Genomic DNA, 23,160 nt, shown 5'->3' with positions numbered 1-23,160 from the left:
GCGTCTGCTCACTAGGACTCCATTCACACCAGGATTACTGTGAAAAATCTTCCGTGATGCATCTCCTAGTGCAACTGTTTTGTTTTGTCCCTCTCCCATTTCTGTTTGGTGCCCTGTGAGATGCAGAGAGCTGCTGCAGGTGTGGGGGATCTGGGTTACACTCAGGGACCCCCATGGGATGAGTCTCGAGTCCTGTGCTGCGACCCCGATGGCTGGGTCATGTACCTTCCTGTAGCTTAGGTCCTGCACAAAGCAAGTGCTGATAGAGGCAAGTTTTTGCACCTTTTAAATAATATGTTGCTGTTGTGGGTGCTATTTTAAGTAGGGATTTTCTGGAAAATCCAGCATTTCTGCTGTTCTTGCCCGGGTGTGAAATCTTTTAGGACATACTGCTGCTTTATGGGGAGTGTGTGGGGTGGGGTGGATTGGGGGACAAACAGGACTAGATTGCAGAGTGGAAATTCAGCTATGGAGAGGCAGTGTAAACTCTCACTCTTGAACTTTGCTGGGGATGGCAAAGAAGGAAAATACCCCAGTAACACACTGACAGGATTGTGTCTCAGGGACAGGTACAGGGAAGGTGCAAGGAACAGAAGCATGGCATGGTCTCACAGCTTCTAGGAAGCAGTGACGTAGGGACTTCATGTGCCAGAGATTTCAGAAAGGCTGTCTTGTTAAATCACCACAAATTAATCCATCCAATCTGAAATCCATCTATTTGCCTTTTGGATTTGTGAATGCTTTTGACAACCACAGCATCCTGTGGCAACGAGTTCCATGATTTAATTAAGAGCTGTATGAAAAGCACCTCCCTTTGTTTGAGCCATAACCCTGGTCATTTCAGAGGATGCAGCCCATTTCTTGGGTGGAGAGAAAAATCAATCTTTTTGGTTATTGCTTTTCAGGGAGCTGAAGGAGAAGGGACTCCTCAGCATCAAATGCCTGGCTATCTCCCATTCAAAAGTCCTTCTTTGTAGACTTCGTGAGGTTTCCTTGGCAGTCACCAAAGAGGTAAGAACACTGTGCTGAATTTTGTCCCACATACATGGTATGTAGAGTGGATATGTGCTTGTTCATCTACATGTGTGCTCCGTGTCTCCCTTCATTACTATTTTTAGACCTTATTTTTCTAGTTGCTGTCACAATTGATCTGTCTGTACATATATCTATATTTAGTGGTATGTAGGGTATCTGACGCTCTCCTCTTTGAGCTAGGTGCCATTATAATGCAATATACAAATGCAGAAACTGAGACACTAATTAGGTTATTTGCCACACCCCAAATCTCTGCCCAAGCTGCAATTAAACACTGAAGCTTTTCCCTCTCATCTTTCTCCCACGTTCTCTTCCTCCGCAGCATCCTGAGGGATTGACTGCAGGTCTTTATTTTCCAGTGTATCCTGCTGATGGCTTCTTCTTCCTTTCTGTGTGCTTTTATGTATTTTGCCCTTTTCATTTGCACAGTGGCCCAGCTGTGGGATTTGCAGGGCAGTTGTACATGTCTTCACTACATCATCTCTCAGTTAGCAGAGAGGTCTCAACCTAAGTTCCCTAATACCATCTGCGGCTCTATTTCCAACTTGGCACTTCTGTGGCCTGAACCAGCTGCTACACAATTTCCAAATAGATAAAATTTTCCTTTGCTTGCAGAAGATAGTAGGACTTCGCTCATATCAGTGAAATTCAGTCCTTCTCTCCAATATTTAATGATGTTGGAGGCTTGAATGCCCCTTGTGTTGTTGGACTCTTCAAACCTGTCTGTTTAGATATGTAGGACTGGGATTCTCCCACTCTGAGATCATCAGTGTTAGGAGTAGAAGCCCTTTTAGCTTAGCTCATCTGATTTTTATATCACTTTTATATTTCGGAGGAAATTTCATCCTCTCTGTTCTACACACTCATATGCAGAGACATCTTTCAGCTTTCATTTCACTCCAGTTCCAGATTTTTCTCTCACAAGCACTTCTAGCACTTTGTTGTTAATTTTTATTAGGAGGCACAGCTAAGTGTGGGAGAAAGAATCACTGGTCTGTCCTTCAAAGTGTCTTTCAAAATGAAGCACGTGACTCTCAGATGCTGCTTCCTTAACCTTGTGGGAGAGCCTTTTGGAAGCAGGGATTACTCCAGGTTCTAATGGAGCAGCACTGAAAGCTGTGAAACCCCACTGATGGCAGCTGTAATTGCATGAGATCTCCAGGAACCATGAGTGCCCTGAGGCCAACAGCTAGGCTTCTCCTGAGTAGAAAGAGCCGTAGATGCACTCAAGTCCCTGCAGCAAATTATTCTGCAGACTTGAGCCTGTGCCTTCTGTTTCCTGTTGAGTGCTTAAGATGCTGGTGTTGCTTTTTTGAACAGGAGAAAAGTCCTACTTTTTTTTTATCGTGTCTTTATGAATTGTGCTTTTATGGTTTGAAATCAGCCCTTGCTTTCATTTGTTTGTTTTTATAATAAAAGGGCCTAAAATCAAAGCAGTGTACACCATGAGTTTAATAGCACACTTTGTTTAGGTGTAACAATATTTTATAGGCTTGCAGTAAATGGGCCTGAGGCCAGAGAAGAAGTTGGCACCAGAGTAAGTGCCTTTCTGTGCTTGTGGTTTTCTGCTCTTACTGTGCTTTTATCTTCCCCTGGACACAGTGAGAAGTCTTGTAGTTCTCTGTGACTTTTGTCTAGGGGAACTGATTTTCTTTACAGTGTGATTATTGTTTCCCCTCATGACTTCCCCAGGTGACCAGCCTCCGCTCGAAGGTGTCTCACTCTGCAATCGTTGCTCTTGGAGAGCTCTTTGTGACCTTGAAGAAGGACATGGACTCTGAGGTGGATGAGGTTGCTCAGGTCTTGCTCCAGATGGTTTGGAACTCCCCAGAGTTCATTCAGAAAGCAGCCAGTCAGACCCTGGGTGTCATGGTGGAGAATGTGACTCCTTCACGAGCAATGACTGCTCTCATGGACAGCGGAGTCCAGTATGTTGATCTTTTCCAAATTATATCTTTCACCTTATATTGTGTGGGTGGGGTAAGGGATGAGAGAAAGAAGGGAAATGATGGGAGGGAAGGGTCCTTTATTCTGTATCTTCTGTGTACTTGATGACTAGATCCTCTGATCAACCTCATTTCCTTCCTCTTGTCTCCTACTTCTCAACAGCCTATTTGTTCTCACATTCTGTCAGCATTTTTTAGACGTGGTGAATGGTGGAGAAGTGAAAGTCCCTGCAAAGGCTAGGGATAGAGCCTTGTGGTTTTGTGGGAAGAGGGACAATTTCAATTCCAGCAGTGAGCGCCCTTTGATATTTCACAACTAACCACAGAGGTGCTGGGAAAAACCATGCATCATCATTATGCCATTAACTCGAGAAATAAGGAGGGTAATTGCTGGGACATGGAGTACACAGGGGAGGACGTTCTGGGTGTGGCACAGCCTGCACGGCAGGCGTAGCTCCTGCCAAGAGGAGCCTTGTATGATTGTCCTGTCCTTAGAGCTCTACTTTCTATTCAAATGGATGCTTCATGTTAGACTTGAGATGGTGAATCACTTTAAAGGCGCCTTCACAGGCTGACTCCCATGGGATAGCTGAACCAATGCTGCCTTAAAGTATTGGCACTGTGCCTGCTAGTTTCCAATAGGCACCATCTAGAACAGGACAACCTGGCTAAAATGACTGCCACCCTTTCCTCAGCTTTGGAAAAGGGTAAAACTTTCAAACTTATCTCTTGCCAAGCCTCACAGAACGAATTGGCTGCATTGCTGGATATTCTGCAGCTTCACGCCCTACAGTGTTTTTTCCCCCCACTCCAAGAGTTTGCAGATTTGGAGGTAAATGGTGGAATAAGCCTCAGTCCTACTGCAGCTCTGTCTGTGTAGTGGGTCCCCTCTGATGGGTCAGCATGAATTGTCTTTCATTTCCCTCTTTCTCCGAGTTAATGTTGGTAAAGAAATTGGGTCCAGGGAGACTGAATTCTTCCCTCTTCCAGGCAGGCTGTCCTTTGGTACAATGCCAACTTTGTGTTTGTCTGAGGACAGAATCTACAGGTGACTAAAATTGCAGTGAGAACACAGGCCTCCTTCTCCCAGGGATGACAGGGAGCCTGCTATGACCAAGGCATGTGTTTCTGGCTCTCCTTTTCCCTCTGCCCCGGTGTTTGCTCTCATTTCCAGGCATCGCCATGTCCTGGTGCGGAAGTGTGCAGCCAAACACCTGCTGACAGTGATGGAGAAGATTGGAGCCAAGAAACTGGCAGCCACACCCGTCAGGGCCGAGAAGCTGGTGCGCCTGGCGGTGAAGCTTGCTCAGGACTGTCACAAGGACACACGGTAATGATCTTCATTTCATCTCCTAAAATATGGAAACTGATGTCTGGCTGTAAAGGGTAAAACCACAAAAGAGTGGAAGGTAAAGTAAATATTAAGTTACTTTGCTGTGTGGATAAGTTCATAGAATCATAGAATATGCTGAGTTGGAAGGGACCCATCAGGATCATTGTGTCCAACTCCTAGCCCTGCACAGGACACCCCAAGAATCACACCACGTGCCTGAGAGCATTGTCCAAATGCTTCTTGAACTCAGACAGGCTTGTTGCTGTGACCACTTCCCTGGGTTGTCTGGGGAAATGACTGTACTGGGTAACATGAGGTTGCCCAGCAAGGACCACTGCCAAATTCCTGTGACTTGAACGATTCTTTATTGAGATCAAAACAGCTCAGATTAATCAGTCAAAGAATTTTGTTTGGTCTTGTGTGTAATTCAAAGCTGAAATGTTGGCCACTGTTCATCACCGAAGGATCCCAAGCATTTATTTTTCATAAAGTTAAGACTGTCCTTGAAAAATTCCAGGTGTCTTTAGCCAATGTATTTGGTCTTTTAAATGTTTTGCAGATTTGTATAATGGTTTTGTCTGTGGCTGAACAACCTCCAGATTTCTTCTTGAAGACAGCTATAGTTTCCTAGTAGCAAAATCAAACCAAACCACCAAAAGCCCCTTATTTCGATGATTAAAATCCCATTAATAGATGCCAAGAACACACGAGCAACTAACTGCCCATATGCATATATAAAGTATAGAATAATCAATATAAGCATGAGGTGATTTGTCCTGGCTTGTCTGCCAGTTAAAGAAAGGTAAATTATTGTGCAATGGCAGCAAGACACTGCTAATAAGCTCTGACAACAAAGCAGATGTGCTTTGCTTGTCCCCTGGGATCCTTCAATCCTACAAAAGCATATCCACAATTTCAGAGTGAAATTGTATTTTTCTGTTGCCCCATGTTCTCCTCTTGCCTCTTGTGTTCATCTGACAGCACCATGAATTGACATGAGGAGGTAAATATCTCTGCTGAATAGGTAATGCCTTCTCATAGAAGTATTGCACCAGATGAGTTTAAAGTACCAACTTATTCTGTTAATACTTTTCCTTTGTTTATTCACAAGAGAGAAAAGACAGTAATAGTCTCTATGAATTTCCCTCTCTCCTGTGTTAGGTATTATGGATGGAAGATGCTGCATATGTTGATGAGTCATCAAAAATTTAATAGGCTTTTGGAACAATCTGTTTCCACACGTGACTTGAAAGATATTCTGGCAAGAATTAAGAATAAAGTAAGTGCTGGCAGGAGAAATGTCTCCTTCATGCAAGTATTGAGATTGCTAATATGAGATCAGATGATAATCTTTGTTTATCTCATTCCTCTTCTGCTGAATCATTTTGCTCCTGGGAATGAACTGTTGATCCTCAGCCTGTTTATCTACAGACAACAAAGGAACAAATATTATTAGAAATACAGTGGGGCTTTGAATATTTTGAAAATCAGCCACAAACAGGAAAGGGAAATAGGAGAAAATATGTTTACATTTCAGCATAACACCCCCCTTGTCCCTCCCTTGCCCCCAGTAAAGCAATTAAGGGAGAATAGTGCTTCTGAAGATAATAGAGTCTTTGCAAAAGATGAAGGAAGTAGTAGTGCCAAGAAAATTTCCAAACACACAAAAGATGCACAAGGCAATCATAATTACTACAATTATTGTCTGTCTTCTGGGAATACTGCCCTGCTGTCATGCCCTGTGGAGCTGGAAGAAGCTTGGTGAATTCAGCAGCATCCAGTGGAAAATCATGTTTGGTTTTTGTTTTTTTTTTTTTTGTTCCTTTTCACTTACATTCACATTCTGGAAAGGAATGTCCCTTTGTGCAGGAATAGGGAGAGTGAGTGTGAACCAAATCAACTCCCAACACAAGGGGCCAGCCTTCAGAGAGTCCAAAGTTTTCTGCTGTTCCCTTTAAGAACTCTTGTTCCCTACCAGTTTGCATTATTCCCATTTATGCTCAAGACTAATGAATTCAGGATTTTATACTGCTGCTCATTATGGTAGCGCCTATAACCTACCTTGGGTTACTGAAAACAAATAGTTGGCATCACTGAATCTCTAGCCTGTCTCCTTCTGTAAGTTAGGAAATATTTTCCTAAGCCTTTCCTGGTAGCAGTGATCCTGGTTACAACTTGTGTTTTAAACAAGTAATTTCTTATTTTATCTTATAAAGACTCACAGTTTTTTATATGTCTCTGTAGGGGATAGAAGACCATGAAGGTGAGCCTCCACCAGTTGAGAACCCCAGGAAGAGGAGGAACAATGGCTTGATGCCCCAGGCTAGAATGCCTTCTTGTGGAGGGTACTGAGCACTTCTGATAGATCTGACAAAGCATATGACAAGCTTTACATGTCTCTTCCTCAGGAAAATCTTTCTGGTGGAGATGCCCTGTGCCCGAGATTGTTGCCTTTCCCTACAAATCTTCTATGATAAAAAATGTCTAGTTCTGCCTTACGCTGAACACAACTCTTTGGAAGGGTTTTCCACAAAAATTCAAAGAGACAAATTCAATCCTCTGGTTGCAGCTCAGAAGATCCCATGCAGTGGTGATGAGAGCAGTGTTGTGGAGGCTGTGAGAGGGTCATGTCTCTGCTGCCTGACTTGGGACAAGTAATTTGAATCATGGGAGTTTTTTATCTGAGTGGAGTCTTTTTTAGATGAGTGGTTTGATGAGAAGTCCCAGTCTAGAACCAAGATGCCATTCCCAAAAATAGCACTTCCCATGCATGTGGTTTGGCCTGGAATCGTGGTTTGGCCTGGAATCTTGGTTTTCTCACCCTCAAACAGTACCAAGTTTGAGTAGTAAGTAGCAACTCAATTTCTGAGCAGTTCTGGTCGACAGATTTCTCAACATGGAGTTTTTCTCTAGATAGTCATGTAATTCCTGCTGTTTGGTTGTTGAAGAGAATGTTGTTTTTCTTCCCCCTCTGCTGTGCTACAATCAGCATTCAAGACAGGAATTTGGTCCTTGCTGTCTCCTCATGCCAGTGGGAGAGCTACTTGTACCCATTCTCCTCTGATAACAGAGGGGATTTATTTATGTTATGCTCAGCAGTGGTAGAAAGATGACCACATGCCTCACTAGCATAGTTAGTCATTCATTCCATGGAAGAGACAGGTTGATCCAAGAGAATTGTTCCCAGTGGGTTTGTTAAGCTGTAGATCCAGTCTCTAGGGAAGCAATAATGTGAGTATAGTGATGGGATGCCTGGCTTCTGGTTTTGTCTCTGTTACTGATTTTCTGGATCCTTCAGATATGCCCCTATTCATCTGTTTAGATGCATCTGAGTTATTTTTCCAGATTGCCATACCCTAGTGCAGAGAGACTTCTCCAGAGTAATTAATATCCTGATTATAATACAGACACCTCCCATATGATGAAGCATTTAAACTTTGAAGTAGTGTCTATCTTTCCCCACAAAGCAATGCTAGATGTGTACTTGGGTAGACATCTGAAGATAAATGAGATGCATCTCCTCCTTGGTTTTCCTGAGTAAGCACTAGCAAGGATGTTACTTGCAGATTGTCTCCTATAATTATTGTCATGAGATTTAAGTTGTTTTTCAGGTCAGGATCTAGCTGAAATCACATAATAAGGAAGCTTCTTCAATAGGTTTTCCTCTTAAGGAGGAAAGATGTTATCACCAACAGGTCTTGTTTTTATTTTCCAGTTTGGAGTCTACTTCTGATGTACCCTTCTTACACCGTTCAAAAGTTCATCTTATGTTACTTCCAACTGTAGAAGAAACAGAGCTGCTCCAGAAGCTTTATGATCTCCTGACTGCCAAAGAGTTTCAGATACGAATGGAGGGAGTGGCACTCCTCCTAGATCTCTGCAAAAGCAGCCCCAGGCTCATCTCCAATAACATTGTCCAGGTATGTGGGGTATCTCCACTGCTAATTTGCTTTAGCTCCTTTCCCAAGCCTGTAGCACTGAAGTTAATTCAGTGTGTCTTGGTGCTACATCCTGGTTGTTTGAGACAGGCTAGTCCCTCTTACCCAAAATAATTTAATTCAGCTCCAGGCTTCAGGACAAGTAATTTCAGTCCAGATGTATTTCTCTGACAGGTGCCTATTGGTGCTGTTCCTGAGATGATGACAGAATTTACTGTTGCTGTAGCTTCTGCTGTCTCCTACTCCCAGTTGGGTTCAGTAAAGGAAATCCAGCCACTGAAAACATGGCAATTACTCTCTAGACAAAAATGGAGTGGGATGGTAAAGAGAAGTGTCAGGTTGGGTTGGTTTAAAAAAATTTTTTTTTGAAAAGGATGCTCCTGTGAACTCTGTCTTGTCTTGCACAGGCACAGCTCTGCCTACTTGTTCCTGTCCTCGTCCTTTTTCTTCTTGGGAAAGGCTGTTCTTATCCTTCCTGGGGCGCATTTTTTCTCTTTGGAAAGAGGACGAAAATAGCTAAAGACAGAACCTCTCTTCCTTCTCCTCCCAGTAGCTGCTTTTTCACCTTTTCCAGAAAATGGTGCCTGATAATGTGGCTGTAAAGGGACTGCACCTGCTCTAAGGAGAGCTGCACAGCACATTAAACTTCAGAAGTCTACCTGTTAGTTAGACAAATGGTCTGGATCCTGAAGAGTTGATCAGAGCCCTGCACTTCTCCAGACACAGGCTCTGAAACAGATAAAACAAAACGTGTGTTGTATCTCAGCCAGCCACAGTTTTGCCAAAATCAAAATTACCCTCAGTACTCGAGGCAACTGTATGGAAAAATGGTTTCATACTTCTATACCAAGGATATTGTTTTTCATTAATCAAATGGGATTAATTTAATGATTTATAGGTGAAGAGAAACATCATAGGAACTATTCTGTCCCCACCCAAACCTCTTAAAAACATATGAAAATCCTTCAACCAGCATGAGGTTGCTCAACCATTCCAGTGAGTAGCCCACAGGAAAACAGCAAGCACTGACCTGACAGAAAGGATTACTTTCATCTTTTACGTTGCTGAGTACTCATTTCTACACCCCTTCTTGAAACAAAGAGACTTTACTACAGCTTTCATGTCTTTTGTTTTCTTTACAGATTTTTGATTATTTTGTCCTGAGGATTTGCGATTACAACAAGAAAGTGAAGCAGCAGGCGCTGGAGGCGCTGGCTTTGATGATAGCCATGCTCAGAGATGCCTTAAACCCAGTGCTGATCCGTCTGGTGGAAGCAATCACCAACAATCTGAACTCAAAGCACTTGGGGATTTATGGTGCAGCTGTGAAAGCACTGGAAGCATCCATTGCTCACTTAGGTAAGGCTGACCTCTGACTTTGACTGTCTTCAGCTGTGGCTTCTCCCTCTCAGGTTGAAATGAACGCTGACTCTGCACACAGCTCTTGTTGTCTGTGGAAATATCCAGCTGGTATCCACCCAAAGCAGTGGTGCTGCAGTCCTTATGCACCGATCCCCAAATAGGCTTGAATGTGTATCAGCATTTCCCCAAAGTCCCAGGAGCCTTTGGCTCTGTGCTGCTTGTGTGCTTTGGTACAGAAGGAGCTGAACAATAAATCCTGGACTACAACTTTGCTAGAATTCAGGGACAAAGGGATTTTTGGAGCTTGCTTGAGCCCAGTTTGACTTCCTAAATGAATTGCTTTGCTGTTGGCATGAAAGTACACTGGCCCATCAGAGCTTCTGCAGAGCAGCCTCCTGGAAGGCTCTACATTATAGGCATTAGCTGGTCCTGTCTATTTTTCACCTTTCTTCTTTTTCTTCTTTTTTCAAAATGAATTTATGATTTGCCGAATTCATTTCTTTAGAACAAACAGGTATAAATCCAGCTGTAAATGATGGCTTGTTCCACACATTGTTCTGCATGGGGCAAGATCACTACAGCAAATAACTACATAGCCAAGGTCTGCTGTAAATTCCTTCGCCACACAGATTTATGTCAGCTGTGAAAATGCAGCACTGGGTGAATATGTCTGAAAAATTTAGTGTTGAAGAGGCAGGCCTTAAAGGGGAGTTACCAACTTTCTACACATCGGCTGCTTTGCAAACTCATTGAATTTGCTGACTCACTGCCTTTCTGTGTCCCAAGTGTAGGGTTATTTCTGTTCATGAAGTGGGGAGAAGGGTGTGAGACCTGTACTGCTCTTGGCCCTTATCCATTTTTTTGTGGTGCACGGGAGAAGTCTTGGAAAAAGCTGCAGAATCCTGCTAACAGAGGATGTGGCAAACAAATCCCTTCACGGTTTTGTATGGAGCTTTCTGTCATTCCTCTCTCACCAATACTGAGATCACTATAAATTTTCCATGGTGGTAGATATCAGAACAGGAGCAATGCACATCTGTCTCTCATCACAATGACTTTACCCAGGGACAGGTTCAAGCAAACAAGGTGGAATGTATTTTTTTTCAGTTCTGCACATTTTTATGGAAGTTTGCAAGAATTCAAACAAGCAACTGAATCACAAATATTTCAAAATTCATCGCCTAGGGCTTTAGTGGGGGAAGGAAGTCTCTACTGAAAAAAAGCGTGAGAGAAATCTCCCCATGTACTTTAAAACTGGCTACCTTTACAAATTAAACACAAGTGCCAAATGACAAGAAACCTCCCAAACTCTAAAGGATTGTGCAACACTCCTATCTTAGGGTAAGTGAGCAAAGCACACGGTCCTGCCCCATTACTCCACTGAGCTTCACAACTAAAAGCCCAGCTATTGCTCTGAGGCTCTGAGCCTCAGATGCTGAGTTTTGGGTGAGACTTCCTCATCTGTCCTGCCCCGTCCTTTGTCTTGAAAGAAATGCCTATCAGATGGCCACTGCCTGATGTCAAGACATGGAGTCAGTCCAGCAGCCCACATAGCTCCCGGAGCAACCAGCCCTCTGCAAAAGGGGAAGGGAAATTTCCCCTGTAGGTGTTGAGGTAGCAGAGAGGTGTCTGCAGCGAAAATGAGGGCACGGAGAAGTAGATTCTTCTTTTACTCCTATTGCAAATGCTGGGCCACCTGTCCTGCGGCCGACAGGTTTAGCTAATATGCAGAGCAGAGAGTTAGAGCTGAGTTCATAAGAACTGAGCTGCCTGCCACCTCGTTTTCTCTAATGGCCATTAAAGCTCCTCTGTCTTCAGGTCTCTCAAGGCCGCTGAAGTAGCAGTTGGGTAAATTGTGTTATTGACTTGAGCTTTATTGTTTCAAAATGCACGGGGCACTTGAAAACCTTGAAATGGAAGGTGAATAGTGGCTACACACTTGGATTCCTAAGAACCAAGCAGACACGCCCAAGCCCTGAGTGTTCCCCTGATAATCCATGTAGATACCAATATTAATGCTTAATTAACAGTTTGTACTCCTTCAGGATCTCCAGATCTCGGGGTAGTTTTTCTTCCCAAGCAGCAGCTGCAAGGTAACTCTCAGGGGAGGAACAGCAAAGGTGAAACAATGGCTGCCAATACTGCAGGAGCGTGAGACAAAAAGTGAAGTGTCTGTTTAAAAAGGTGAATGAGAAGAGTGTATTTACCAAAGCAGAAGCTTAATTAGGGTAGCAGGATTAGTTCTTTACTGCATGCTTGCAAGAAGATCATTAGGGACTTCCTTTTTGTTATCACATGCAAAAGAGGAGCTCTTAATAATACACTGCTACTGAAAACCACTTTGGGATTTACCTCTGTTGTGGTTCACAAAGAAGTAGGTTGCCTGCTTTGTCACTCCTGGTGACACGGCATCGACACAGTGACATGAGGTATCGCAGTGCATCCCACGCACATTCTGTCTCCAAGAAAAGCTTTGCTTGGCTTATTGGAGTGGTAGGACTGCAGGCTTGCAGACCAAGTCAGGCAACAGTTTATAAATTCAAACAAGACCCTCATATCAACAACAGACAGCATAGGAAAAACAAAATACATATGACAGTCAAGTACTGGGAAGTCAGTTCATTTTCCAATCTCTCTACCAAGATCTGATTTCACAGATGAACAGGAGCCCCCAGTAGTGGATGGCAATGAGCAGTAAGTTCTCTTGTAAAATTAACTTGGAGTCTTGTCCATAGATCCCAACAGGTAACTTGAAGATTTCAAAACAGCTAATCTTTAAAGTGGGAATGGATGTGTGAACTTTTGAGCCATCTCACCCTTTTCCTTAGGGAAGGGAGGACATCACTTCTGCAAAGCTCTGGCATGCAAAACCTTGTCACTTACTTACATGTGATTTGAATTTTGAGGTCCCTGATATGAAATGTTTAACACAGCTCCTGGTACAGCAGACCACTTTGGATTTACAAATGTGAAATGAGAGCTTTTCTTTTTGAATTTAAAATCCTCTCAAGTAAGAAGGAAAGAAGAAAAGGACTCGGAAACTGGCAGAAACTTACTTTATTTTACAAAATTCAGTTGTCTCTGCTCTTTCCCTCCCCACCCTCCTTTCTCGTATGTCCTCAAAAGAATGAGCAGAAATAAATGTTTCTCTTTCAGATAAAGTATCGGTGCTGAAAGAGTTTAGCAACCGAATGAGTCAACTGAGTGGCCAAGCTCTGCTGGATGTCACCGAACGTCTCTCAGGTATCGCCTGCTTCAGCTAATATCCACTTCTAAGCCAAGAAGTCTCCAGAGGAAATATTCAGAGGGATTGCCTGTGAATAGACAGTACAGTAGCTCATCAAAATCTGAGCTTGTCCCTCCTGCAAAATACACATAAGAGGTGTATTTGGCAGTTTTTTGCCTGGCTGCTACAGAGGCTGTGTGAGATGAGAGCAGTGCTCAGGCTCAGGGCTGAGCCCTCACTGGGGCATCTCAGGACCCTCCTTCAGGAAAGAAGGGGGCTAAAAATACCCTAGATGGCTCCTCCCTTGGAAGGACAGTACAGTAAAGGTCAGGGAGGTCTGTGAGAGCAACCTTTTCTAAAGCAAACAACCATCCTTTAGGAAAAATGGTGGCACATGGTGTTTCTGGGGATCTGTCCTCACAGAATTCTTGTTTTCCTCTTGGAAACTTTTGAGGCTGAACCCTGCAGTGCTTGGTAGCTTAAAACTCAACACACATATTACAAGGCAAGGATTTTGTGCAAGGTAGGATTTGGGGGTAGAAGCAGAGTGCTGAGCCTCTCTGCCTGTATTGCAAAAATAGCATTGGACTCTGAGCATTTCAGGATGTGCAAGCAGCCTGTTTCTATATCAGCACTGTCCGACATGCTACAAATGCAGCTGATAATTGATTTATATTTGTAGCTTGCTACGTCAGCAACAGCCAAGGAATGGAAAAGCGATAGTCTCAATATATACTAGAGAAGACTATTTATAGCTTTGCTTTAATTACGGCTAAATCCACTGCTAATTATGCCGGCATCTTTTAATGCAAGGTTTAAAACACTTTGCTTCTTCATTAGGAATCTCAAAAGGGCATGTTCAGCCATAGCAAATGTAAAAGGGCCTTTAAAGATAATTTGAATAAAGTAAATCTCCAGAAATGGAGAATTTAGTTTTGCAGTTATTTAAATCTCTTTTTTCAAATGAAGTATTTGAGCATAAATTAGGACTACTTTAGAAAGAGCAGATGTTCTCTCTGGGATTTAGTTGGAACAAACAGCTCCTTCTCTTCTGAAGTCTCATAGTGACCGATGTCTTTAATTGCATTTAAACTCAAATTAACTCCCATTTTAAACTGGGTACCATAACCCTTTTCCTGCTTACCAGAAGTGGAATGACTGCTGCTAGATTAACCGCATAGAGAAAATGAAGATTCTTCCACCACAGAATAATAAATGGTTACTGCATAACATTTCAACTGAACAGAAAATAAGAATGGTCTTCAGACCATTTCAGATTTTGATCTCTCAGCAAAATCTGCCATGCAAGGAGCCTATTGGTAGTAAATTTTTGTTCATATTTAATATAGTTCAGTTCAGAAAATGAGCAGAGAGCAGACTTCAGAGAGAATGTGAGAGAACGCTTGTTTTTTGGTTAAATTTCAACCCCCTGTGTAACATTTTTTTTTCTCTATTCCACTATTTCAGTGCACATTGGGAGAGTAAATGCCATTAACATTGTGAGGGTAAATGCCATTAAAATTGTGAGATGCTCAAATGCCATGGCAATGGGGTCTAGGCAATTATCTAAGACACCCTGAAGTTTGAAACAGCTGTTCATTAGAAGCCACAGAATATGAGGGAAAGAAAAGCTCAGATTCAACCATTCTGCCAAAGACATCAGTTAGTCACTGATGTTTCTAATAAAACTGTCAAGCAGCAGCCATCTTTTATGGGCTGGAGTTCTGAAGTGTGGTCTAATACTGCCCTTTGCTGTGTGCCACTGAGCAAAGGGAACCGCCAGATTAGACTTTTGGCATTTTACATCAAAGGTCACAAAAAAGTAATCATCCCTTTATTAGAAATCTTTCAATTACCTCTCTAAGGTGCATTTCAAAATCTTCAACAGTGGATTTAGACAACTTCTTAATGGAAATAAACAGCGATTTGACATTTCGGTCATTTGTCATGCAGAAACAGACAGTGAAATGATTTAACAAATGTATATGATTCACTTTGCTAAGTCTGTCACAGATGCAAAGCCTCTGATTTAGAGAAATTAGTCCTGGGGGGTTGGTTGTTCTGTTCAGTGGGTGATCAGCTGCTTTGCCCATTTCTGGGTCATCGGGCTCTTTGTACTTGCTGATCTTAGCCAGAAAAGGCTCCCAAGAATCAAAAATGCTGGTAGGTGCCTGTTTGCATGAAGGTTGGTTGTTAAGAAGCTTGTCCCTCTTGCCCTGCAGTGCTTGTGGCACGTGTTTATCCCAGGAGCCCTGAAGTTGTCCAGCGCTACGCGCTGCCCGTGCTCTGGTCCTTCCTGGGGAACAAGGTCCCGCCCGTCCGAAGCGCCAACGTCAGGACTGTGGTCGCCAAGCTTGCAAAGGCCCTGCATGAAGCGATGGGCTCCAAGCTGAGGCAGCACGCTGCCAGCCAGCCCCAGAACGTGGTGAAAAACCTCTCCAACATTTTGGGCTGGAATGTCAGGTGAAGGCTGGGTACGCTCCCGGAAGCTGGCGAAGTGCTGAGTTGGACAGGTGGAGGCAAAGGTGGACGTGGCGGCAGCAATAGTTTTATTCTGCACGTCTGAAGAACAAGGGGCTTATCCTATAGACTTTATAGCTACAGATGTACATAGTATTTTGATATTTAGATGTAGTTTGGAATAAATGTGTTTTGGTTGTATATTTTTTTATTTTGATTATATATTTTTGATTGTATATATTTCATTTTTATTATATTTTTAAATTTAACAAAATAATAAAATAATTTAAAAAAAAAAAAAAAAGAAGAGATTGAGGCAGCGGGACCTGGTAGCCTAGAGGATATGTGGTGAGGTTATTGAAATGCATCTCACTGTATGTGCTAGTGTCTCACCATGTCCTCTCCTCATTGAGCCTCTCCTCTTCTTCTTTTGACATGTCTTCTTTGTGTCATTTGTGCTGCTATTTGTTATTTGGCATTTCAGTGGTGCCACTTATTTACATGCTTGGGGGACAATGTACCCAAAAGATTCTGTACAGTCTAAAGTTTTCTAATGAGATGTATTCTGTGCACACAATAGACCTGAGCAAAGAAACAATGAAAACTTGGCCCAAATCCCAAAGCTTTGCCCATTTGCAATCTGAGACATCTCTGGCTCACAGCTGTCCTCAATCACAATTTTATATGTAAGAAGAGGACACATATTTCACTGGGAAAAGATGCACTGCTTTGGAAAACACATATATATGTATATTTATCCAGGATAGCAGTCAAGTGATGTTGTTTGTAACTTGTTTGCAGAAGGATGAGTTGACTGTGAGGCCAATAACAGGTGAGAAGGGTTTCTCAGATCTATTTATACTCCAGCCTGGGTGCCATTCAGCCCAGAGCTATGGGATAATTTATTACCATGGACCAGTGCTTGCCAGCATAATGAATTCCTGCATAGCTGGAACAAGCACTTCTGGGTTCAGCTCCAGCTCTTGGTGGACTGCATGATCATTGACAATGCTGCCTTTCAAGAAATTATTTAGTAGTTTCATTTCATAATCATTTGAATCTTTTAAACTTACCTTTTAATTTGCTCCACCTTAGGGAAAAACACTTTACAGACCAGTGCAAACTGTAACATTTTGACAGCAAAGTCTGCATTGTTGCCAGTTTTTGATGTTACAGAAGAAAATGCACATGTATGTGTTAATTAGGTTTTCTGGGGGAAAATATCCATTTCATGTGGCTGCATGTATTTGCTTAGCTATGGATCTGGTCCTGGACTAGAAAAGCCCAGGCAGAGTAGCATGTTGCAGGGAAGAATAGTCCATGAGCTTATGGGTTTGCCAGCAGAGTGAATGTGTTCTTTTGGGATTTCCTTGGAGACAAAATTAAGGACCAGCTCCCTGCCCCAGTATTCTCTCAGATCTTTTTAAAATATTGTAGTAAAGGCAGTGAAACTTTCCACCTACCTGCACACCCACTGTTTGAATAGGGGCATTTTTGGCTCTCCTTAAAGTCATTGCTCTGGCATACCAGAATAATTTCTTAGTGTTCAAACAAACGTGAACGATGCATGGTCCTCCTGATGGTGCTTCAGAGTCCTGGTAAGTGCTTGGCTTACAAAACTAAATTTAGATATAGGTTGGATCTTGGCTCAGTTTTATGCAAATTTAGGAGGAAAAGAAAAGCCGAGATAAGAAGCTTGAGATAATTGGATATTTTGACCCCTGTGCTAGTTTTCTGCTTAACTTTTTGCAGGATTGGCTTGTCATCCCCAAATGAGTGGGTGGGAAGTAGTCAGCCCCAGTGCTGTTGCTTTGTACTTCTGGAGTGTATCAAGCTCCTGGTAAGCATTGTCCAAAGAACAGAGAAACTCACACAAGTCCTAGTCTCCTTTTTCCTGCAAAGAGTCTAAATTAAACCTATGAGAGGATTCTTAAAATTATGAAGAGTTTATTTACAAGGTTTTAAGTGTTCTAAGTTTATTTGATGAGTACCTTTCTATTTTTACTGGTGTGTAAACAGCCTCTGAAAAGGTCACAACAAGCTTCATTGTGTGTTTGGAGAAGACAGGCTGCAGAAGCACTGATCAGCCCAGGGAAACTGGGAATACACCGAGCATCTACACGCCTACTGCACTCCTTGTGCTATGGTGTTTCCAGTGGATGTTTTTCTGTGGAAAAGCTTAATCTAGTTATGTGGGGCTGAAAATGAGGCATCATAGACTTCCCTGGGCTAGCAGAGCTCAGAGGTGCAGTACATGCTTTCTTTCTTCCTCTTTGGGGTATCGGTAGGATAAATAGTTCTGAAGTACTTTTTCAACATGAAGAGCATACTATTGCTTGTAGGTTTTTTTAATTGTCTATGGTGCTTTCTAGGTTATTTATTTATTTTGCACCTTAGAGGTGGGGGTTTTTGTTTGGTTGGGGTTTTTTGGTTTGGTGCTTTTTTGTTTGTTTTGTTTGTTTGGTTTTTTTACCCTGTTATGAGCTGTTGTTGCTATGTGGACTAAAAAGGGATTTGCCTAAGACTCAGAGTTAGGTAACTGCTTACCAGCAGTCCTGTCTTACTGTCTGCTCAATTGCAGAGCACTGTGTGATAGGAAGGTGTCCCTGATGCTCTCTGTTTCCTGGCTTATCCACACGAAAAACTGTGCTACGGAAACCTACTTGTAATCCAGGTCTATTACAATAGTTAGCACATGCATGTATATGGATGTGTTTTCTCTGAATGTAAAGATGAAAGGATCTGTGTGGATATCTGGTTACTGATACAGCCTTCAATGTTCAAAAAAGGTCTGAAAGATGCATTGCCTTATGCCCTGATTGTCCACGTTAACTATATTTACAAGCAAAGAGACACAAAGCTTCAAAGTGGAGGAAAACATTTCAAAAATAAAGCCACTGTATTGTACTGGCAGGTTTGATTTCCAGTTTGGAAGTAAGAGACATTAAACTGATATTAATCATAAGAGGGGCTAAAGCTGCAAGGGAATTGTCCCGTAAGACTGACTCCTTAGAGTCACATTTGAAAGCGAAGCAGCTATTGAATTTGTTGGTTTAGGTTTTATCCGGAGTCATCTCTGCCCTGCTATGTATCTTTGTGCGTCTGCTGGAATGCCTGGAAAGTTTTCTTCACAGCTTTACAGTTGCTCCTCTAGGGAAGGGTGGGTCTTTGTTAACATCCTTAGACTTCAGCTTTGGTTCATTCCTATCCTAAGGAGCCAGTGGTTCAGTAGTATTTATAATAAATGAAGGGCAGCCTGTAACACTGAAAGCTTTCAGTTTCTCTTTAATTGCTATACAATCAACTCAACTATGCCTCAAGGAAAACTTTATTAAAGCAGAAGGGATTCATATGGAGTAAGATAGGCTTATCGCCCCTTTTTCTTTGAAATAACCTTGATAAGGGATGGGGTCTGTACAGTCTAAGTTCAGAAATCCTCACACTATTGCTTAATGCAATCACATGTTTGTATATTAGTGAAGAAAAAGAACATAACGAGGAGAGGGAAGAGGCCAGATTTTGAAATTAAGAATGTTGGTGAGTGGAGAACAATTAGGGGATGTGAGGGCTGTAATTTTGTGCTAATGGTGGTGGAACAGGATGGGTGCAGGGCAGGCATATGTAAGATGAATGGAAATGGGATAAGAGGGATAATGTGGTCCTGAGTCTTGATCACCTTGTCCTGTTGAGAATTTGCTGTCTGTATCTGCACATCTTTCTTTTTGACATTAATATTTTCATTATTCATCCAAAAAGGGCTATGGGCAAGAAATACAAACATGAGATATTTGCTCCCAATTTTCATATGCTTCAGTACACAGTTGTGAGTTTGTATTAACCTTCACCTTTACCTGAGGACAACACGGAACTGAGCCCCTAATTCAGACTGCAGGTATTATGGATCTTGCCCATAGGATATTGCCCAGGAAGATCAAAATCTGAGTTTCAAGTTCATACCTGTTACATGCATCTCCACATGCTGTAGTCATGATAGCACTGAGTATATTTAATGTGGAAGAATTAATGATTTGCTAATCTAGAGGGTTTTCTCTTCAGGAGATGCTGGCAGTTCCTTACTGATGAGACATGACAGTAAGAACAGTTTACTTTATCTCTGTGTTGTGATCTCTTCTTATAGCAAAGGGGATAGCTTCTCAAAATATTCCTCTTAATGATAAAACTTCATAGATGAATATGAAATGCCTTGAATGTTTAGAGGTGTGACAGTGCAAATGGTGTAATACGCTATGTTTATTGATAACCTGCATAGCATTCTCAGCCATATTGCTAATCACAGAACCACAGAATATTCTGAATTGGAAGGCACTCGCAAAGATCACCAAAGTCCAGCTCCTGGCCCTGCACAGGACAGACCCAACAATCCCACCATGTGCCTGAGCGCATTGTCAAAATGCTTCTGTCGGGCTTGGTGCTGTGCCCACTTCCCTGGGGAGCCTGTTCCAGTGCCCAACCACCTTCTGGGTGAAGAACCTTTTTCTATTATTCAACCTAACCCCTCCCCAATACAATTTCAGGCCATTCCCTCGATTTCTGTCACTGGTCCCCACAGAGAAGAGATCAGTGCCTGCCCTTCCTCTTCCCCTCACAAGGAAGCTGTAGATTGCGATGTCTCCCCTCAGTCTTCTCTCCTCCAGGCTTTCTGAGGTTGTTCTTGAAGCCAAAAAAAGCAACTGGAGTGTGTGTAGTGCTTTGGTGTTCTAACCATCTTCAGATGCTGCGGGCTTGAAATGACAGGCCCCTTGAAGGTCGGAGATTTGAGCAGTGTCACTGGAAACAAGGGCAGCTGCCAGCTTGTTAAAGGTCTTCTGATAAACTGCAGCACAGAGCTGTTGGCTGCTCTTTTCGCAGCTCTGAGCCCTGGCTGGGAAACTGATACTGCTTCAGTCCGTGCTCAACACCTCTGCAATCTGACTCCACTGCAGCCAGTGCACTCTGATTTTAACCCTCAGGACGAAGCCACAGCCCCCTGCTTGAGTTAGCTGTGGTTGTGCACAGAAGCTCCACTGAACTGAGTACAAGATTGCCAGGTAGCTCAAGCTTAAATCAGGGCAGGGAAGGGTTGGAAGCACAGCTGACCTATGTCAGTGCCCAGGCTGGATCCTGTAGCCTCAAAAAAGACATATTTGCTTAATGAAAATGCAACCTAAATTAAGTGATGTACCAGCAAAACACAAAAGAAGACAAGCTTATGCTGGGGTGGGGAAGGAGAAAGTAAATGGACCTTTTATAGTTCAGTGCACTTAGGAAGGAAGAACTAGTATAACGTGGGGCTAAGATTGAAGCTGGTTGCATATAGAATAAAAAAGAAATCAAACTCATACCACGTATATAAAAACTCTGATTTATTTACATCAATAAAAAATAAATGTTAAATTTGAGTATGGTCTTATAAAACAATTGTATTCCAGAAATGTTGTATTTGTGAAAAATGGAGCTGTTGACCAAAAAAATGGTAAAAAAACTTTTTTTAAAAAAAGTGGTGAGCCAAACTATAATTTCTTGAATACTATAGTTACTCTTAATTTCATGCTTGCAATAGAGATTGAAGGTAAACACATGATTTGCAAGAGTCCTGTACATTAACTGCACTACAGAGAATCTGTTAGCTGTACATAATCATGAGTTCATGTTACAAACTTGTAGATCACTCCTGGAGAAACTCTGTGTGTCGCATGCAATGTTCAGTTTGCTGCAGCATCCTTAGGGCAGCACTGGAATCCTTCAGCAGCAGCTGCAGTGTTTAGGTAGGATTGTGTTTGCAATGAGCCTCCTGATGACCACAGCCTCAGTCAAAGCTGGAGAGATGCAGTGGTAGGATGCCAGCTCATGTACCACATCCTCAAGGGAGCCTGGTTTGGGGGAAAGATGCTTTGGCTGACTCCATGTCAGCCACGTTGTGCTGAAGTGAAGTGTTGCCCCATGTGCTGATGCAAATTCCACAGAATTTGGTGCCTGGGGGATATACATAAATACTTACTCTAACTCTCCGTTATGGATGCCAGGAAATTTCAGCATGAAGCCATACAGAGATAAACTGATTGTAGTAGCTGAGGAGAAGCTGTCCTCCCACTCTGTTCCATGTTCATCTACAAAGCTCCATTTAGTCGTGCAAAGTGCCAGTTTTCTGCTGTCATGTTTCAGGTTTGTTTCTGTCTGGGTGGTTACAGCCAGCATGCAAAATGTATGCAAAAATGCATTTGTATTCTTATGCAGCAGGGAGAGAACTACACTTCTGATGAGGGGGAAGACTAACCTGCAGAGTTAGCCCTGCTGATGATCTTTGCAGTATCTCCCTGGTGATTTTCCAACTTGATAGGGGGATGGTGCATCTGCCTGTGTGATTACTGGGTGGATCAGTTGGCACCTCCCAGCTGTTCACTATGGGTGTGGCTGCTTTACCACCTCAAGGTCACAAACCCCCGACCATCCAAAACACCTATTCACTGCGAGCTTCTCTATATTCAACACCCCACCTTAAACATAACAATTAAGGTTTCCTTGTGTCTCTGACATAAAATGGCACTGAACTTAGTGAAAGATGGTTGTGAATAAGGCACTGGACTAAAACTCAGGAGTTAGTATGCAGAGGGGTCCCTTATGCAACAGAAGATGAGCCTCAGTTCCCCATTCATGAAGGTGGGCAGTTAAAAATCCTGTGTGAAAGTGAAATGGCCAGACACCACCATGATGAAAGCTGTAGGAAAAAATTAAACTATTCCTAACAAAATATGATACAAAGGGCTTTTTCCTCTTGAATCTTATTCTATACGGAAGTTGTATCTGAAAACATGTCAAATAAAACTAAAACTGCATTAATTAAAAGTTGCAACTTAATCATGATGATATATTAGTTAGGTAAGAAAGATCCAGTAATTTCTGAAACTGTATTCAAGAGGATGCTGTAAAAGCTTAGGAATAATTGACTGTAAATAACTTGTGCTTTTATTAAGAAGAATCTGCCTAGACTCTTCAGTGAAATTACAGCATACCCTCAAGCTGTATAACTCAGAAAAAACTATAATACATTTTTTGGGAGAACAGGATTTTCTAGGGTGGCTTTCTTTAATTAAAAAAAAAAACCCAAACAAACCAAAACCCAAATGTGTCCTTGGATGACTCAGGATTTATAATGTTGTTTGATTGGGCTATTGCAAAACTACTCTAATCAGGATTAAGCCTTGTACCCTGGAAACTAGACGTGATAAGATTATCTGATCATCAAGGGTGATTTAGAAGATCAAAACCTTTTTGAGTGAGTAAGATCCCTAATTTTATTCCTTTAAAAGGGGTTATTTTGTTTTAACTTGTATTTGACCTTATTCTCTCCCTGCATATTGATAAATACCTAATGTACAGATGTTGCTTTGCTGACACCATTGTTGCTATTTGCAATAATATTCAATTGGTTCAGGGTTTTACCTCCCCCTGAGAAAAGTCACAACAGCCCCTGTTGATCACGAACTGTGATGCCTCCTGAATAAATAACATATTGAATAATGATCCCTTCTGATAGTTTTCGAACTCATCTATCTAAACAGTGAAAAAAAAAGGACTTGGCTACAGGCCTCAACTAAATTTGCCTCAGACTCACCCGGCTACAAAGTGTTTCTTTTGTTCCATGTAGATCTTTGAGTTAAACCATGGAATGAAAAGAGAAGCAGCTGGCTGGTGTTTCATTAGATTGTTGGGACCAATTGGGGGTTTTTGATGCAACGCCATCATATATTCTCCTTGCAAGAGAAGATGAAGCCACATTTTGTAGTCTTGGGTAAGGCTGCTTCTTCCCTCTGGGGCCTCTGGCCTTGCTCATTCCTCTGCCTTTGGAAGGGGCTTCTGCTG

General features: G+C 42.3%; 1 protein-coding gene across 1 annotated transcript in view; it reads left to right on the top strand.

The window, feature by feature from the left end:
- TOGARAM2 (TOG array regulator of axonemal microtubules 2) overlaps positions 1-15,507 on the top strand; it is a 48,300-nt gene extending 32,793 nt beyond the window's left edge. The window contains exons 15-23 of the mRNA XM_051783579.1: positions 906-1,011; positions 2,728-2,963; positions 4,156-4,311; positions 5,476-5,593; positions 6,559-6,659; positions 8,030-8,234; positions 9,395-9,611; positions 12,771-12,857; positions 15,063-15,507. Of these exons, the coding sequence (XP_051639539.1) occupies positions 906-1,011; positions 2,728-2,963; positions 4,156-4,311; positions 5,476-5,593; positions 6,559-6,659; positions 8,030-8,234; positions 9,395-9,611; positions 12,771-12,857; positions 15,063-15,307 (1,471 nt within the window). The 3' untranslated portion in view covers positions 15,308-15,507. The remainder of the gene's footprint in view (positions 1-905; positions 1,012-2,727; positions 2,964-4,155; positions 4,312-5,475; positions 5,594-6,558; positions 6,660-8,029; positions 8,235-9,394; positions 9,612-12,770; positions 12,858-15,062) is intronic.
- The last annotated feature ends 7,653 nt before the right edge of the window (positions 15,508-23,160 follow it).

Source organism: Manacus candei, unplaced genomic scaffold, assembly GCF_025592945.1.
Source record: "Manacus candei isolate 608988 ecotype Guabito, Panama unplaced genomic scaffold, ASM2559294v1 h1tg000017l, whole genome shotgun sequence".
Lineage (NCBI taxonomy): Eukaryota > Metazoa > Chordata > Aves > Passeriformes > Pipridae > Manacus > Manacus candei.
The sequence above is the reverse complement of the archived record's forward strand: the minus strand, read 5'-3'. Positions and strand labels throughout refer to the sequence as shown.